General features: G+C 62.4%; 1 protein-coding gene across 1 annotated transcript in view; it reads right to left on the bottom strand.

The window, feature by feature from the left end:
* SLC7A5 (solute carrier family 7 member 5) overlaps positions 1–18,431 on the bottom strand; it is a 31,585-nt gene extending 13,154 nt beyond the window's left edge. Inside the window, exons 1-2 of the mRNA XM_030298694.1 lie at positions 17,888–18,431; positions 5,150–5,275 (exon numbers count right to left, since the gene is read on the bottom strand). Of these exons, the coding sequence (XP_030154554.1) occupies positions 5,150–5,275; positions 17,888–18,431 (670 nt within the window). The remainder of the gene's footprint in view (positions 1–5,149; positions 5,276–17,887) is intronic.
* Positions 18,432–18,797: the final 366 nt, after the last annotated feature.

The following is an 18,797-nucleotide window of genomic DNA, read 5'->3' as shown; positions in this document are numbered from 1 at the left end:
TTTTCCCACCAGGGAAGTGTGCTAGACCCGTGGCTCCTGAATGAGGACAAGGGCTCCCTACAGGGTCTGCGGCCCCTGAGACCCAGCCCGACCTCTGTGTGGGAGGAAGGCCTGGTCAGGCGTTCCCAGGCCTTCTCTGGGGCCCCGGGAGCCTGTCAACGCCCCAATCTGGAAATGGGCAGTGGGAGGCAGCTGCAGAAAATGCCAGAACTCTAGGTCTGGCCAGGCCCCATCCCCACCCAGTGCTTTCCCACAGCCAGACCAGCCCAGGGGCACCCCTCCTGGGACGGGGACACCACGGGAAAGTCATCCCAAACTGGGGAGCATCCACCGTGCTGGAACCTTCCGCCTCTGCTCCCACTTTATCCCTCTGGGGCCTCAGGGGATGGCCGTTTATGTCAAGAGATGTGCTGAACAGGGTCCCCCCAATTCATGTTAGCCCAGAACCTCTGAATGTGACCTGACTTGGAAAAGGGTCTTTGAAGATGGAATTAAGGTAAGGATCTTGAAATGAGATCGTAGATGAGGGTAGGCCCTGGAGCCCACAAGTGTCCTTACGGGACACAGAGGCCACTGGGAGAGGCCCGGGGGACGAGGCAGAGGGCACAGTGCTGCAGCCACAAGCCCAGGGACGCCAGCAGCCTGAACAGACAAGGAGGAATCCCCCTGAGTTTCAGGGGGAATGCAGCCCTGATTCTGGGCTTTTGTCCCCCAGAATTGTGAGGAGGACAACAGGACACTGTCTGCAGACAGACCGGCGGGCCTCGCTCTGTCTGGGTCAGACTCCCTGGTCTCCACTCTGTGCCTCACGGACGTGCCTGGGATAAGCTGTGGCCTCGGGCTCCTGTTCTGTAAAATGGGCTGTCACCCGTGGGGCCACCAGACCTCCCCGGCAAGTCAACTCTGCACGATCAGAGCCCTCAGTGGGCCTGGGGACAAAGCACAGCGAGGGGTCTCCCGCTCCGTCCAGACACCAGCATCCTCGGAGAGGGTGCATCCTGCCGGCCAGTTCACCAGGTTCCTCTCTCCCACTGCCCCGCCCCGGGGCGAGTCCCAGACGCCTGGTGCCTGTGCTCCAGCTCTGCCTGAGGTCTACGAACCGGGCAGGAATCTGGGTCTGGGGAGGCTGAGAGATCAGTGCTTGTTCACCTGGCCAGCGTCTGTCGCAGACGCCCCCGTCTTTTAACCCCTTGGAGGAGCTGGCCCCTCGGCCTCGAGATCTGCTGCAAACCTCAAATCCCAGTTGGAAGGGGCCCGCTCCCTACTGAACAGGCCGCCAGAGACCCCTGGGAACGAACCGTGCCCAGCGCAGGGCTGTGTGGCGCTCTGCCCCCACCTCCCGTTCCTGCCGCCCCAGGGCACAGGCGAGCCAGCAGGAGCTTTGATCTCCTGCCACCGGGTGGCCCAAGCAGACCATGTGATTTCGAATCTGTTACAACTCTGGATGCTGAGTTAGTGCAGAGGCGTGCAGACCCAAAGAAAAGGCCTCAACTAAAAATTATCAAAGAACATCCACAGGAAAACCCCACCAAGCCTGCCTCGATGGTAGCTTTGCCACGCCTTCCCAAGTAGCCCCGTGACCTACGGCTCTCAACGTTCAGCGGGGAGATAGGTCACGGGCACTGGCCACCAGATGATGGCCCTGCCCCACCCCACAGTCCCATCCCAGTTCCTGGGCCACAGGTGACCAGCGCAGGGTAGAGAACCGAACCCTAGCCCTACATGGCCCGTTATAGGGTCCTGCGGTCCCGGCCCGACCCTGAGCCCCGCTGAAACGAGCCCCAAAGTCCTCTGCGAGGGGAGGCTAGGCCTGGGAACACTGAGGGTGTCTGGCCCCCCACTTTGAGGGGCGACAGCCCACTTCCTCGCTGCCAGGGGCTTGCCCATCCTGCCGGGACCGTCCCCCCCCATCCCGAGACCCCCTGTCACTTTGGGACAGTGCCCAGACACAGGAGATAATCAACACGGAAGCCAGGAGCCTCCACTTGTGGTACAAACCACGGCCAGGTGTCCTGGCAACTGGGACGAACGTCCCAGAAGCGGGGTGAACTTCTGTGAGCTGCTGGGGGCTCGGGAGGGCAGGGGGCTGGGGGGCAGGACTGCCTGGCGCATGGAGACTGCGCCTCCCACGACCTCCCTCAGCAGAGGGCATCGTGCAGGGGGACGCGGCGAGGGAGGAAGCACTTGTATCTGTACAACTGGGCCGTCCACACCGGCCGCTCTCCCCCCTCCCGATGCTGCAGCCCACGCAAAACCACAAGGGTCCCATTGTGTGCCCCCCGGGAGGGGCCTGGGCACAGGGACGCGCCTGTCGCAACCCGCTCCCACCTTCTGGGCTGGGAAACGCCTACTTGGCTTCGGGAACAGCCTGACCTCGGGGCCACGGCCTCTGCACGGTGTCCAGTAAGGAGCCAACAGAACAAAAGACACAGCAGGTGGAGGCGGCCGGCAGGTACGGGCCTCAAAGGGCCTCTGTGGCCTCCCCGGCCAAGCCGCCCACCCACGCTTTGTGCGGCAGCCACTGGGTCTGAAATGCTGACCTGAGTTCCGTCTCCCCTGCGGAGGACGCTGGGAGCAAATGCAGACAACTCGCGTGACGCCGGGCCCGCAGGCCCGACCCCGGGGGGCCCCCAGCCCCAGCCGCAGGGTAGCTGAGCTGCTCCCACGCGGGACGGCTTGGCCCGGGACCCTGCAGAGCAGTCTCTCTGTTCGACTCTGAGCCTGCGTCCAGCCGCCCCCTCCCGCCCTCAGTCCCGGTCCCGGCTGGCGCCTCGTCCGCCCGCCCGTCTGCAATTCTCCTGTTCACGTGCTGTCTGGGGTCCCCAGCCCACGGCCGAGCTCTGGCCAGCAGGGGCCACCGGGGCCAACAGACTTGTACTCGGGGCCCGGGAAGTTCTGGCGAAGGACGGTGTGATGAACAACTGCTCGCAGGTCTCGAGATAACGAGCCCAGTGGGGCCCACGGCCGACCCATGGCCGGCTGGCCTCAAGTCCCTTCGGCGGCCCTTGGGCCCACCTGGGTGCTGGGGGTGGGGGTGGGGGTGGGGGTGGGGAGGACACCGACCACCGTGCCCGGCGGAGCGGGGCGCCCAGGGTCTGCGCGATGCTTGGGCACAAGCAAGCCACCAGCACGGGGACCCAGGGCCTGTGGCAGGCGGACCTACGGACTCCACCGTAGAAGGGGGTCGACGTGTGCAACGTGTCCCCCGGAAGGGAAGGCATTCGTCTGGGAACGACATAAATCTCTTGAGGAAAACCAGGAGACAGAGATTCTGCAGGCGCTGCCCTGTATCCCAAGTTGAGGAAGGAATTGCTCTGGGGAGGAGGAGGCTTTCGACCGCAACACGATTATAAACATATTAGGTATTCTAGCTGAACAAAAGCCCTTTGCTATCCCTAGTGAAATCTGTTTTTACAAAAGTCAGGTCGCCCCCTCCACATTCCTCATCATACCAGCCAAGCAAATACCTTCACGGGCAAATCTTTCGAAGGCCGAGCGTCCTGGCTACACAAAGCCTGGTCGGCTGGGTCCCACCCACCAGGCCAAGCTCCTCACGAGGCTTCAGAGTTATTCAGCCCCGACCAGGGTCCTCGAGACCCAAGGAATAAGGAGAAAGATAAGGTCCTGTCTTAAAGAAGATGCCAGAAGCCGAGCCCCAGGACGGCTCCCGGAGTGCGGCAGGAGCGCCCAGAGGCACGCACTGGGGCACGTCCCGCCCTCGCCCCCAGCCCTGCCCGGGGGGCTCACCCGAGCGTGGGTTTCCCGGGTGATCTGACACCACTGAGGCCGAGGCACCGGTCGGACACACTCTCAGGATGACGTCCAGCTCCTGAAGCAGCGACCTACCTTCCACAGAAAGCGATCTGGAAATCGGCCGCAATTTCCCCTTCGAGGCCGACAGAACCAGAGCCCGTGGGTGCTGGGTGGTCAGAGCTTCCTACACGTTAACGTGCTCGATGACGCCGATCTGCCCAAACTCTCTGGATTCTTGCTGCCACTTTACTAGGTCAGTGTGGACCAGCACGTGGGCCTCTCTTTACCCCCAGAAGAGGGCCCGTGAGGGCAGGCACTGTGGCGGCCACCGCAGCCCCGCGTGCACCCAATTCTGCGGAGTCACGCGCGCCCCCCTGCACAGGCCCGTGGTCTGTGGACGCTGGGTCCCCATAAATCACAGTGCCCCACGTGGCCATTACAGGGAAGGAAACAGGAGAGTCCGGAACCACAAGATGAATTTCTGGGTGTCACAGCAGACGCTCAGAGGACACGGCAGGTGTGGGGCCACGAGGGGTCTTCTACCCACTCCACACCCAGCTAGCCAGCAGCTGGGTGAAGAGGGTGGACGGGAACAAGGACGCCTGCAGCTGCCCACGCGGGGTGTCACAGTGGGGAAGACCAGCACCAGACCTGCAGCTTGGCGCCAGCACGGACCTTGGACAACGTAAACCCGGTCCGAATCCCGGCTCGCCCCCACGACCAGGCGAGTCAGGCTAGGGGGGACACCGGGTACTGCCTTCCCGCACCCCAGTGCCCTGAGGGCACGCAGAACGGGGCCAATGCAGGGGCCGGGGACACGAGCTCCGCCTGTGTGCCCCTCGGCGACCTTCTCTGAAGGGGCCCTCAGGAGCTGCCCTGCACCAGCCGCTGCGGGATCTCTGACGCCCTCCCCCGTCCGCAGGAGAAACCTTACTTCTGTTCCCGGCGCTGCGGGGCCGCACCACCACCGAAAGCCGCCAGACGTCATGGCGGGGGTTGGGGGGGGGGGTGTCCCACATCCTCCCCGGGGGCGGCTACACTTCATCAGACAGGCCCTTAAGATTTGTGCTCCTGGATGCGCGACATCCGCCTCAGCAACAGGCAAACCAGCAAGGGCTCCACCCCGCCGTGCCCTCCACGCGCTGGGCACAGCGCCAAGGTCACTCTGCGAACCCCCACGTCACCATCCGACCCCTGCCCTCAAGTGTGGGTAGGAGAGCGGGGTTCGGAGGGGACGGGGCGGGTCCGTTTCTCCCCATCGCTCGCGGTGGATTTAACTTGTGGGTGATGCTCAGTCTCTCCATCGACGGCTCAAATGAAACCGTGCGCACGCGGGCACGGCGGACGTGCAGGGGCCCGGGGCATTCGGGGACGGGGGCCCAGAGGTTACACTCACCCTTCCCGATCTGGATGAAGCCCAGGAGCACGATGAGGGCCAGCGCCAGGAGCTTGGCGGCCGCAAAGGCGTCCTGGACTCGGGTGGCAGCCTTCACGCTGTAACAGTTCACGGCCGTGAGCAGCACTGTAGAGGGAGGGCAGCAGTGAGAAGGCGGGTTCCGCTATGCTTGACCTTCTCCAGGCCCAAGGTCAAAGGCGGAGGACTGCACCACTTGACTCTCAACGAAGCTACAGTTCCACAAGCCCCCCCTCCCCCCACCGTCATCAAGGAGTTTCAAGGTTTCAAGGGATGAATTTCCACCTCCTACAGGGAGGTCAGCACAGCCGGCCCCACCCCTCCCCCACCCCACCTGCTGCACACCCTGGGCGGCCCCGCCTTCGGAGGGTAGGTTGCAAACGCACATTTGCACTCGGAGGAGGCTGCGCTCGCTGTGCACGCCTCGCAAGGTCTCAGCACGATTTAGGTGCCCGCACAGCCCACCTCACTCCCTGAAGGCAAGGAACCCTTTCTGCAGAGAGAACCTGCTGGAATCCCACTGAGGAAACAGGTGAGATAGCAGTAGCACAAAACTATTTCACAAGCCAAGTACTGGCACCATGGGGCGATTCTGACACGCGAAGTGGGGACTTAAGGTGAGGCCACAGCCCGGGGCGCGGGGGGCCAACACCACTCAGGTGGGTCCAGCTGGTAAAGAACACAATAGGCACTCACCCCCGCCCCGTCCTACTGCTATTTTCACAGCAAACACTGAAGACAAAATCACACCTATCACAGACGGCCCCCCCCCCAGCCCCCCAACACGGAAGGGAGGGGAGATGGGACTGGGCAGGGGGTGCTGCCCAGGCAGGCTGCTAAACCAGGCTCCATAAGCTCGCCTGGACAGGCACACTCAAGCCCCGCCGGGGCTCCCTGTGGGACCCCGGACCTGAGCCAAAGTTGGGATATTCAGGTGTGCAGGAGACACGGGTAAGTAAGTGCTCAGGGACCTCATGGCCACCCCATAAACTCACAGCAAAACAAAATTATACTAGAACGAAGGAAAGAAATGCTCAACACCGAGACCTTCCGATTCACTATTTCTAACTCTCATATGCTCAGGTGGTCTACAATGCAGACAGACGCTCTAAGGGTGAGCTGGTCATGCTCTGGTCCTGACTCTGGGCACGGCACCTTCACGAAGGTGCTAGAAATCGGCTGTGCAGGGACTACTCACACCAGGAAATCCTCGAGAGCACAGGGCTGGAGCTGGGAGGGGCCTCTCCATGAGTCCCCCCCCCCCCCCCCCCCCCCCCCGCCCCCTGCCCTCCCTAATCCTGGAGACAGAGCTCGGGGCTGGTCCTTCCACACTGACCAGCAGGGCTGGAGCTGGGAGGGGTCTCTCCATGAACCCCCCCAGGGCCCCTGCCCTCCCCACTTCTCTGAGGACTGCAGAAAGGTAAGAAACACTGGCAGGATCTGCTCACGTTTTCTCTCTGCCGGTCACAGCTAACCCAGGGCCGGCAGACCCCAGGTGGCTCCTTTCCCCAGCCAGAGTAATTAAATGTAATTTTACAGTTCGGGGAGCAGGACCCAAAGAAATAAATCCACACTAATGAAGTGGATGAGGCAGTTCAGGTAGAAGAAAAACAGGAACTCTCCCCAGCGTGCTCTGGAGAAGATTAAGGCTCGGGGCTTCACCGGCCACCTGCTTATCGCTCCAGGAAATTAACCGACACCTTAATAGCACCCTCCCCCACTCCCTTTTTCCTCCGCTGCCCTGAGCTCTGGCTGATGCAATGGCCTACCAAGATGGGGCCATGCACTAAGGGTTCAGGTGGAAACTGTCCTGAGAGCAGTTAGCTGCCCTTCCTAAGCTGAAACAGAACGTCCCCGCACTGGGTGACAGCGCAGAGCGGCGGCGTTTGGGCCTGGCACCGACCCCGGCCCAGCCCCCTGGGCTCCTCGGCCGTGGTTCTGCACCTGCAACCTGCAACGGCCAGGTCCGCAGTAAAATGAGCTGCCTCAGGGCGGTGGGGCTCAAGACACAATGTCCACATCACCGTCCTGAAGTAGGAGCCGCGCCCGGCCAAGATGAGGGACCGAGGTGTGCCCGGGGCAACCAGCACTGGTGACCTTCACTGTGTGGCCCCGGGGAGCGGGCACAGGCTCCGTCCAGGCCCTCAGAGCCAACAGGGAGATGGCTGTGGCGTATTAACCACGTCAGCCCTGCCGTTCTCAGCACAGAAGACGAAACAGAGGCTCACAGTGGCCCCCTGTGCCCAGGTGTTAGGGGGCAGACCCTCTGGGGCCCTTCTGACATCCCCCAGGAATCGCAGTGAAGGGCAGGGACAGGATGAATTCCCTCTCCCTGCACTGGTACTGATCCAACCTGCCGCAGGGCTGGGATCCAGGATGGAAGGGCCCTGAAGGTGAGGCCGGGCTCGGGGCTGTTCCTTCCTGCCACCCGGGCCCAGGGAGCCTCTGCACACCGAGAGGGTGGGGCCGCCGGGGGCTTTTCCGGGATGGCCTCACATTTCCTTATGTGGGAGTGTGACCACCTTACGGGGGAAGTGGGGGAAGGACTCTGGCGCCTCGGCAGCGAGCATTCCGCCGCTCCCCCCCCCCCCCCCCCCCAGCCCCAGAGCGCATTCGGCAAGAGGCCGGCCCATTGCATCATTCTTCCATTCATGCCCCGGGAGGGGGAGGGGGAGGGGAGGTGTGGCGTAGCCGAGGCGGGAGCCTGCTTCTTCCGCCAGCCCTGCCCCCCTGAGCCGCGCCAGGCTCTAGAAACCCGGAACGGCACTGCCGGCAGAGCCGGCACAGCGCCACCGGCTCTGGCCTCTGGCGGCACGACTTGCTCCCTGGGGTCTCTCCACACCTCTCCCCGTTTCTCAGGCTCCAGGACGGGGAGCTGGCTTGCCCAGAGACCCCAGCTCACGGGGGCAGGACAGAGGCCGGGGCCCCTCCGTCGGGAGTGAGCCCTGCCCGCGCCCAGACCTGACCGCTGCTTCAGCGAGAACATCCTGAGCCCCAGGCAAGGAGGGCCGGCGGGCTGCAGGCTGGAGGGGAAGGGAACTGATCACAGAACAAACAGGACCTTGTAACACTTACTTCTTTTAGAAGAGGGATTGAAACATCTGATGAAATTCTTTTTTTTTTTTTTTTCTCTTTCTTTTTAAATTTTCTTTTCAACGTTCATTTTTTAATTTATTTTTGGGACAGAGAGAGACAGAGCATGAACGGGGGAGGGGCAGAGAGAGAGGGAGACACAGAATCGGAAACAGGCTCCAGGCTCCGAGCCATCAGCCCAGAGCCCGACGCGGGGCTCGAACTCCCGGACCGCGAGATCGTGACCTGGCTGAAGTCGGACGCCCAACCGACTGCGCCACCCAGGCGCCCCACATCTGATGAAATTCTAATGTTCACTTACTTTTGGCCAACGAGTAAATAAATGCTTGAACATCCTCCTTAGTGTTCCTTTTTAAAACAGTTTCAAAATGAAATGTAATCTTAAGTAAATACACGAATTCATCAGGGACCCGCTGTCCTGTGGCCTTGACAGAAGCAGCCCCGGGGTGCCGTCCAGAGCAGTGTCCGTGCATTTCGGCCACCCTGCCTTTAAGCTCCTACACCTTGACAAGATGCCTTCAGAAGGGGGGGGATGCTGGGGCTCCGGGTGGGAGCCCTGCAGGCTAGCTGTGCTGTCCCCGTCCCCCGTGGATTTGCAGCCCTCCCCGGCCGGGAGAGGACAGGTAACCGCGGGGCACTGCCCAGCGGGCCGGCTGACAGGCGGATGCGCTGTCGGGGAGCTCCCCACGCTGGCACCCCCAGATAAGCACGACGGAGTTGGCACGCGGAGGCAGCTGGGGCCAGGGAGATAAGCCGGCTTTGGGCTGCCTGAGGACAGCCAGGAGCGGGCTGGGCCCGGCCGCCAGGCCGGCATCCACACCGGGAGCTTGTCCTTCAGGGGTGCGTCCGTCCCATCCTCGTCCTGCCGTGACCTCCACCACCTCGCAGGCCAGCAGGGCCCCCACTTGCGACGCTACCTCCTGTCCAGATACACCTCGATGGTGGGCAGCGCTGCCCAGTGAAGGGGGACAGCCCCACGGCCTCACAGGACACCTGGTCACAGTCAGAGCCTGCCCCCGGCTCCGAGCCTGACTAGGGGGCTTCCGTTCCCGTCTGCAGACTCCCCCTCCTCGACCCTGAGCACAGGGTGTCCTGGGGGTGCGGCCACCGGTGGTGTCAGATGTGACTCAGGACACGCTCCCCACTCTGCTTCCCCAGACCTAGTGGGGCCACCTTCACAACAGCACAGGTGGCTGTGAGTGGGGGAGGGGGTTATGTGAGCAGGACCCAGCCTGGCCCCACCTGACTTCTAGAAAACGGCCTGTCAGGTGTTCTGTTGGCTCATTCAGCTGTTCCCCTCGCGCAGAGGGGAGGCTCAAAATGCAAGGGGAGCCTGTTTTCATTTAAAAACAGCAAAAGAAAACACAAAAAAAGCACCCCAACTGAAGGTACCATGCTGATGAATTTATCAGGCCCAGCGATCAGGCCTGCGCTTCCTCAGGTAACAAAACCAGCAAGGATCTTAATAGCAAGAACAGTGTATGAGCACCCGCTCTATACTCAGACTCACTCTATCATTCGGTGCCCTCCACGCACAGAAGGTGGCCCATTCCCTCTGCTGACCTGAGGTCAAATACACCAGGGGAGGTCATAAGCAAGCCCAACAGAACCATCCAGAAGCACAGCATCTGGCTACTGGCCAGTACCTGCTGATCAGGAAATCAAGTCCAATGTCCCCCCCAGGGGGCCGCAGTGATGGACCCACCTCATTCCTGGGCCAAGGGTCTGCAGGGACTGTCCACCCCCCCCCCAGGATGGAAGGACCCAAGGTCAGAGCCCCCAAGCCTAGAACCTCACTGCCTGAGTCCTGCTGAAGAGCCGCTAGTGAGCGAGGCTACCTCACACAGGTGGGGGACTCACTGGCAGGAAATGGCCAGATGGCACGGAGACGCAGGCAAATGAGCGCTGTTTGACCAGAGCTTTGCTGGCAGGCGGGAGGCAGGAGAGGAAGTGGCCGTCAGGCTGTGTCAGTTCCAGGAAGCTCGGCCAGCCTGGTCCCCCGGGTGTGCCTGGGGCAGCCCCGGGCCAAGGAGCAGAGCCGGCCTAAGACCCGGGCTCCAGAAAGCGGCCAGGCTGTCCCTTGGAGCCTCCCCCCCCGCCCCAGTCAACATCACGGTGTTCGAACCCCAAGCCTCGGCTGCAGGTGGCAGCTCCCGGGGCAGCAGCCGGTGACCGCACACTTGCTTAGGCACTGCGAGCGCAGGCTGGCATGGCCAGGCAGCGGGCGGAGCAGTCATCCAGGGGCCTGACTTCCGAAGGGGCGCCCAGCCGCTCGGCGGGTCTCGTTCTGCCTCTGCCGTATTTATGCAAGCCCACCCAGCACGCGCAGGGGCCCAGAGCTCAGCAGGTGCTCAGGAGTGTGGGGCTCGCTCATGTCCAGATGTCCTCGGGCTCACTGCGAGCCCCCTTCCAACAGAGCTTGGCAGCCGTGATCACCTGCCCCCCCCTTCCTCCTTTCCTGCCTTAACTTTCTCATCCCTGCCAACGCAGATAGGGTCTCAGGCTCCAGGGAGCCCAGAGGCCCCTGAGGGCCTTGTAAGAGAGCCAGTCGGGGCCCTACTCCAGAGCATGAGATTCCAGCCAAGAATCTGCATTCCTAACTGTCCTGGTCCAGAGATCCCACTCGGAGAACCCGAGGGCGGCTTCACCTTCTTTGGGCTCCAAGAAAATGAGTACGTGGGACCCAACAACACCCCGGAACCATCTGAGAGGGCCGACCTCACTCTGGAATGTGCTAGAACACTGAACCAGTTCAGGTGACAGCCTGGCTCCAAGGAGTTGTTGAGATGGGACCCAGGGCTCCCTCGGCTCCCTTGGCAAAGAGGCCACTGCCTGCGAGAGAGGCCAGCGGGGACACCGGCTCTCAAGCCCCCCCCCCCCCCCCCCAGGTCTTGCTGATTCACTGCTTTTCTGTGAAAAGAAATGACTGATAGGCTAATATCACATTTTCAAATTCCCCAGAACACTTGGCTTTTCAAGTTCAAATGACCAGCCCTGGAGTACATGTTTCCGTATTTTTTTTTTTCCATTTTTAACCAGGGCTGGGTGACAGCTGACCCCACGGCCCGGCAGGCCGGGGGTGGGGGTGGGGTGGGGGTGTCGGCCAGCCCCAGGAACGGGGCTGACGCATTCGTTCCCAAACACGCCAGCGAGAGGCAAATTCGGTGCGCTCCGAAATCTGCCAGCGCCCCGGCAGACAGCGACTTCTCACTTTGGCGGGCTTTTCTGAAGCACGAGTCCTGGAGAATGGGGGAGCTCTGCCTCAGCTCTGAGCGCATCCCCGCCTTCTGACCTGCTGTGCAATCTGGGGCAGGCTACTTGGCGCATCTGGGCCGCCTTCCTCACGGCAGCCGGGGGCGAATTCAACATGCGGGCTCAGCGGCACTCCACCTAGGTCACCGCAGGGTGTGCGGGTCTGTGCGGGACGGACCAGGCCGTTGCTCCCAAGACCCAGTGCCTGGCGATCTCCGCGGTGGCCCAGAACCACTGCCCCCCCCCCCCCCTCCTTCGGCACTTTTACTAAAGAAGGAAAAGGAGAGAAGAACCTGCCGGAGGTGCGGCGCCCGAGGGTGAGAGCACGGCCGAGCATCCAACCTGATGCCCTCCCCTGAGAGTCGGGTAAACGGAGCTCAGAGAGTTGTCTGACTTGCCAAAAGTCACACAGCCGTTACCAAGGGAGTGGGGAGAGACGCTCAGGTGTCCCAAGTCCAACTCCCGAGCTCTGGCCCCTGGAGCGGGGGCTTCGATCCCGGCTCCTCGTGAGAAGCACCACCCAGCCCCCCACCTGCTGACTCGGACGTGCAGTCAGGCTGACACCCACCGATGGGGGCAAATCCCACAGAGACCCACCCACCACACGCACACCCGTGATTCAAGTGTCCTGGGCACCGTCTAAAGGGAGGGGCCGGGTGGGTGCAGGGCAGTGTCCTGTGCTGGTTTAGACCAGAGTCTGAAGCAGGCCGTCCCCTCAGCGTGGGGCCCTGGACAGGCGTCTGGCGCTCTCTGGACGGTGGGTTTCTCGCGCGGGCCCGGAGGGACCGTGCCCAGAAGAGTGCCAGCCAAGAGCATCCTGGGTGGGCATCCCCCCTGCGGGCCCCCCATTAGGCGACAGGGCCTTCCTGGAGCTATAGTGTCTCCCTCCCACCGGGTAAGGTGGCCCCAGGACAGGGTCCAATCCCGACCAGCCAGCCACCCCCCCCACCCCCCTCCCCCCGCTGCAACTACAGGACCCACACCTCACAGGGCAGGGCCACAGCTCCTGGTCCCTCCCCCAGCCCGTCCACTGCTGCCCTCCCCAGGCACATCTGCCCTGTCGTCTTTCATTTCTGGACAGTCCCTGTCACCTGCCCCCGCTGTGATGAGATGGTTGACTCACACCCTCCGCAGGATCGGCCTGTGCGCCCCTGCTCTGAGCTCTGAAACACCGGCCGGGAGAGGCTAAGCGCCCAGCCCCAGGTCACACAGCCCCAGGGACTCACAGAACTTGCCTCTGCAGCAGCCCTGGGTCTTCCAGATAACTCAGGCTGGATGTGAATGTGTCTGTGCCAGGTTCGGGCAGCTCACACAGACCTGGACGAACGCGAGGCCGGCCAGAAGGTCGCAGGGGGCTTCAGGCTCATGTTTCTGGGCAGTGGCCTCGGTTCTATACTGGCTACGTGTCGAGGGACTCACGGACAATCACAGACAATCAGCTGGGTCCCAGCAGCGCCAGATGTCTGCCAGCAAGCAAGGTCAGGCTGACTCGGGAGCACAGATCAGGTTGCAAACACGCGCCAGGAGCAGGAATGGGAAGTTGGTGCCCATTCCTCACCTGGCGGGAGGGGTGGGTGTGACCCAGGTCCACAGGGACAGGCGTGTGTGACGCGGGTGCTGGAGAGCCACCTGGGATAGCCAGCCTCCGAGCAAGAGTCCAGGATTCTGCCGGGAGCCAAGAAGCTGCTGGACCAGGCGGTGGTCTGGGGCGGGGCAGGGCTAGTCCTGTCGGCGGGGTGAAGCCTGGGGGTGGGGACAAGTGCGCTCTGGGTGGCACCCTGGGCCAGCAATCCAGATGAGGGCGCGAAGGTCATGCCCCCTGAGGGCGGGGAACCAGGTACACCCCTGGTTCCCAGCACCTGCTGTGGGTCACAGAAGGGGCATGGGGACTGGAGGTCAGCGTGGGCACGGGAAGGGGCGCACGCTGGGGGGCAGCGGTCCACCCACCCTGCTCCAGAAGCTACTTTGCAAGGAGAAGACCTGGAGGGAAGAGGACAGGCTCCCTAGGCGGCTCTGCATCCAGGCTCTGGGGCTCGGTCAGGGGGAAAAGCACTTCCCAGCGAGTCGGGGCCCACGTCTCCTCACCCCGGCTGACCGGGCGCCCACAGGCGGCGACCCTGGCCTCTGCCGCTCTCGCCAAAGATGTGGCCCGGTGTCCCCACACACGTGGTGAGAAAAGGCAGTTCAGCACGGACGGTGCCATAGCCCCGGGCTCTCGGCCCACCGCTGCCTCAGTTTCCCTGGCCGTGGAGAGGGGAGGAGAACACTGGTTTCCAAGGCCGGGGCAGGCGCCTGTGGGCGGAGGTGTGAGTTCAAGCAGCGCCGGCTTGGAGACGCCAGATCCACCCCCGCCACCGTCCGCGGGCGGGGGCGCGAGAGCCCCGTGACTGGGCGCGCTCTGGAGTTAATGCGCCCGCTACGCATTTCTGCCCAGAGTCTGCACATTCCACCGGGTCATCAAAGGGGGTCCGTGACCCGGGGAAAACAGGGTCAGAAACGCCCACCCAGCGTCTCCCGCTTCTCTTGAGGTCACGCGCTTTTGTGAGGTACCCCACATGCCTCGGCTCCAGTCCCGTGACTCGGCGTGACTGGCTCTGCGGCCAGAGCACGTTCGTGTCTGGCCGGGAAAGGCAGATTTCAGTGCTCATGACTGGGCTGTCATCTGCACTTAGTTCACAGCTTGCGACTCTGGGGACACCAGCTCCTTGGAAACACCCAGAAGCCTTCGCCTCGTGCAGAGAGGGATTTGGCCCTGGCGGCCAGCAGGCGTTCAGACGCCCTGAAGCGGGCGATACAGTGGTCTACACATTGTGCAGTAGGGGTCTCACGCCTCCAGGAGCAGGTCACTGCCCGGAGCTGATGCAGAAGACTGGGGGGGGGGGGGGGCGGGGTACGGCCATGGCCTCCCCTCCCCCACTGGCCATCATCCCAATGGACTCACCCTCGGCGGGCCGAAACCCACAGCCAGCCAAACCCACCCCTTATCTGTGCCCTTCACCTACAGGACAGCCGGTCTTCTGCCCCTGAGGCAGGGAGGGACGATTTGTGCGACAGGCATTTCGCAACTCAGACCCCAGCCCCAGAGGGGACGCTGGTGTTCACCTCTGGCTTTTTCCTGCCTCGTCTCCGTTCTCCCTCCCTCCTTCTTTCTGCCGAACTGGAACGGACCAAGTCCTGAGGTAGCTCGAGAGGTGAAAGGTGAACACCAGACAGAGAGCAGCGTTGAGAATAAGTTGCAGCCACCCTGTGAACTGGGGACTCTGTGTGCCGAGCTCATTAAATACCAGGCAGGGCCGTGACCCATTCCCATTTCACAGATGCGGAGTCACACCGGGACGTCCGAGTGGATCTCTCGAGACGGAACCCAGCTCTGCTCACGTGCAGGGCACAGCCGCCCCACGTGTCTCGCACGAGAAGGCAGGTCAGAGTGCTTTCCAGACCCCACAAAGGCCACCACCCTGAAGGGGACCACTCCGAGTTCTACAAGTGAGTCTGAGCTGTGGCTCTCCCAGTGGGCCCAATACCCACCCCCCCCCACACCCACTGGGAGAGGAGGGTGGGCCCCCAGCAGCCTGCAGCCACTTGCCCGACACCTTTGTGTGCAGGGTAGGGGTCACTATGAGAGGGGTGCCTCTCCCTTGACATAAAAGACCCAAGCAGGCGTCTGGACCTTGGGCCAGCTCTCGCTGCGGCCTCAGCTTAAAAACAATTTTTTTGTTTATTTATTTATTTTGAGAGAGAGAGAGAGAGAGAGAGAGCAGAGAAGGGGCAGAGAGAGAGAATCCTGAGCAGGCTCCGCACCATCAGCACGGAGCCCGATGCGGGGCTCAAACCCACAAACCGTGAGATCGTGACCTGAGCCTTGACCGACTGAGCCACCCAGGTGCCCCCAACACTGGACCCATTTTGCAGAGAAAGCCCACACAGGGAGGTCAGAAAGATTGCCAAAAGCCAAGTGAGGCTGGCGAGAATCTCAGCTCCGGTCGGAGTGACTTCCGCCCAGAAGGCGAGCCCAGCAGTATCGAGGTTTCAAGCAGACCTCACCAACTGTCTGCGGAGCGAGGATGTAAACCGAGACTCAGGCCAGATGCCACAGGGCCATCGGGAAAGGCGAACGCGGCGAGTTTCTCTCACCTTTACGGCCGAGAAACCCCAGAGCCACACTATGGAGGGGCCCCATTATCGGTCATCTCGGACAGACTTATAAGAAAAGGGCTTCTATTCCCACCGATATCTCGAGACAGCAGGACCAGTCTACGCACCAAAGCCAACCTGTTTCAGAACACCACTGTTTAAGCAGCAGAAAGCAACTTACGGTAGGATATGCCCAGGGCACCAAAAGACCGACCAGCAAAATGGACAACTTTGTTCTGGCACCCAGGACACGCTGCTAGAAGGAACGGGACACCAGGCCCTTCCACGGGGTCCCACGGGGATGCGCTAGGTAGGGGCGGAAAGCAGCGCGGAGCGCCCTTCTTCTTGAGTGGACATTCTAGAACCCGGGCCTTTGTGGGATACTTGAAGAACACTCAGACACTTTCCGCGTGCCCCTATAAGGACAGGCCTGCCCCCCTGGACACCCGTAACCTTTCTCCCTGCTCAGTTCAGGGCGGCCTGTGCCAGCGAGCTCTGAGTTCTGTGAGCCTTGGACAAGCCCTTGGCCCTTTCCAGACGGAGTAAGGCTCTAGACTAGTACTCTGCCTGCGGTGCGTCCCGTTCTGTAATGGAAAATCCTCTCTCCGTGGGAGAAAGCCACCCACATCCACCCACAAGGTGCTTCAGAGAAAAAGAGCCACAAGGGCTGATCGCCACGTGGAAACTGTAGCCCCCGCTCACAACTCACACTGGCATTGCCACAGCGCCACGGGGTGGGGGGGGGGGGTTGCCGGGCGGCTGGCAAGGCTGTACCCACCACAGTCCCCCTGCAATCCGTCTACTCAAACCCAAGAGCTTAAAAAAGTAAGGGATTGATTTTTAAAGACTAGAGAACAGGCACTTTAAAGATACTATTTACTTCACTACGTTCTAGGCCCAGACGTTAAATCGTCTTGTAATAATATTGCATCATAAAGTCGTCCTGCCTTTAGACGGGCTTTTCCCTACACGGCCCAATGTGTCATCCCATAAAAAGCCTCATCTCAAACCTACCAGAAGCCACGGGTTTTCCTGTGTTCAAGCAGATCGACTATTGCTGTAACTCTCCCTAGATTTAGACCAAAGTTTTTTTTAAGCTGAGATTCACATCACTGAGCGAGACCGCCCCAAAAAAGGCAAATAACGCTCCTTCAGCCGGCGTGGCTGCTCTGTTCAGGGTCTCAGCAACGCGTGTGATGTCGGGCAGCCGAGCAGAGCTGCACGTGGGGTTCTGCTTCCTGGACTCCCCCCTGCAGGAAACGTGCCTCCCCCTACACCACAGCGTGGCTCTCGTGGGAAACCCGGTCCACAACACGCCAGAATCCCCGTGGCACCAGCAGGCACTGCCGATCAGAAGCCACTCCCAGGGACGGCCCGGTCCCTGAGTCTCCTGGCTGGGACCCTGGCCCCGAATGCCCAGAGCCCTGCTCACCCTGGACCTGTACCCACTATCAACATTCGGGCAAATCCTCAAATCAGGTGGCAGGCAGTTCTGGAAGGCTGGCCGCTTCCACCTTGCAGGGCTCCTAAGAGGGGGGCCGAGGGGCAGGTGTAAGAGCCCCCACCCCCCAGCCGAAAAGGACAGGAAAGTCACATGGTTTCTTTTGAAATCCCACGAGAAGACTTTTGGAAAGCACTCGTGGGTGAAGGACGAACCAGGACTGTGCCCACCAACATACCAAGACCATGCCCAACATTAGGAATATGACCAGGGGCTGTTTCTCTGCACAGCTTGGGACCCCCGAAACCCACCCTCCACCCCCAACACACACAAATCTAATTCGCTGCCAACTCCCCCATTTTACTACTAACTTTGACACTGCTGCCCAACCCAGCAACTCAGAATTCTGTCCCCACCGGTTTTGTATGAGCCAGCCTCTGCTGACTCCTGATAAGCCGCTCTGGAGGGCAGAAATGAATGAATTTTTTTTTTTCTTTGACTACAATTTTTGTGATAAGCGGTCAGCACCGAGAACCTCAAACGGTAAATGTGTTTTCAGACACTACCCGGAGCGGACGCTATCCAGAGGCAGGGACGTGTGCTCCAGCCTCTCTGAATGAAGCGGCTGAGGAAGTGGAACGTCTCGGGGACCCTGAGGGCTGGGACCCTGCTGACTCACCGTTGATTTCCCAAGGCACACGAATGAATGAGACCCACGTGGGTTCTGGGAGCGGCGGCCTCAGCCGCGCGGCGCGGGGCACACCCGCCCCCGCCGCCGCCACCCCGAGGTCGGTACTTACGCACGCAGAGGCAGGCCACGAGCTTGGCGGCCTCCTCGGGCACCGGGCAGGTGGGGAAGAGCGGCTTGAGCAGGTAGGTGGCGAAGACGAGGGCCACGATGTACTGCGAGGAGGGCCGGATGATGAGCAGCTCGATCCAGAGCTTCAGGAAGGCGGGCAGCGAGCCGTAGACCTCCAGCATGTACGCGTAGTCGCCCCCCGACTTGGTGATGGTGGTCCCCAGCTCCGCATAGCAGAGCGCCCCCACGATGGAGAAGACCCCGCACACGGCCCACACCACCAGCGCCAGCCCGGGCGAGCCCGCCTCCTTGAGCACGCCGGTGGGCGTCACGAAGATGCCCGAGCCGATGATCGTGCCCACGATGATGGCCACGCCGTTGAGCAGCGTGATGCTGCGCTGCAGGGTCACGCCCTCCGCGCCCTCGGCGCCCCCCGCGCCGTCCCCGCGCCGCGCCGCCAGCATCCGCTCCCGCGCCTGCCGCTCCTCCTCCTCGGCCGCCGCGGGGGCCGCGGACGCGCGCCGCTTCGGGCCGGTGCCTGCCATGCCGCCGGCCGGGCCACGAGGCGCGCGCGCCGCCGCCGCCGCCGCCGCCGCCCAGCGAGGACCCTCTGCCGGCGCTGCGTCAGGCCCGGCGCTCCGCCCCCTTTATACGCGGCCGCCGCCCCGCCCCCAGGCCCCGCCCCCGCCGCGCCGCCTATCCGCCTCGCCCGCCGGCGTCAAGCGGCCCCGCCCACGCGGCGCCGCGAGCGGGCTGCACCTGCGAGGACCGTGAGCCGGAAGGACGGAGGGCCCGGCGCCCCCGACCCCGGCTCGGGGCTGCGTGACGGCGGCTCAGACGAGGCCCGCCTGCCTGCCCCGCCGGAGGGCGCTCCGGCCTGGTGGGGCGCGGTGGGCCGAGGTGATGGGCAC

This window comes from Lynx canadensis, chromosome E2 (genome assembly GCF_007474595.2).
Source record: "Lynx canadensis isolate LIC74 chromosome E2, mLynCan4.pri.v2, whole genome shotgun sequence".
Classification (NCBI taxonomy): domain Eukaryota; kingdom Metazoa; phylum Chordata; class Mammalia; order Carnivora; family Felidae; genus Lynx; species Lynx canadensis.
This window is presented reverse-complemented; position numbering and strand designations above follow the sequence as displayed.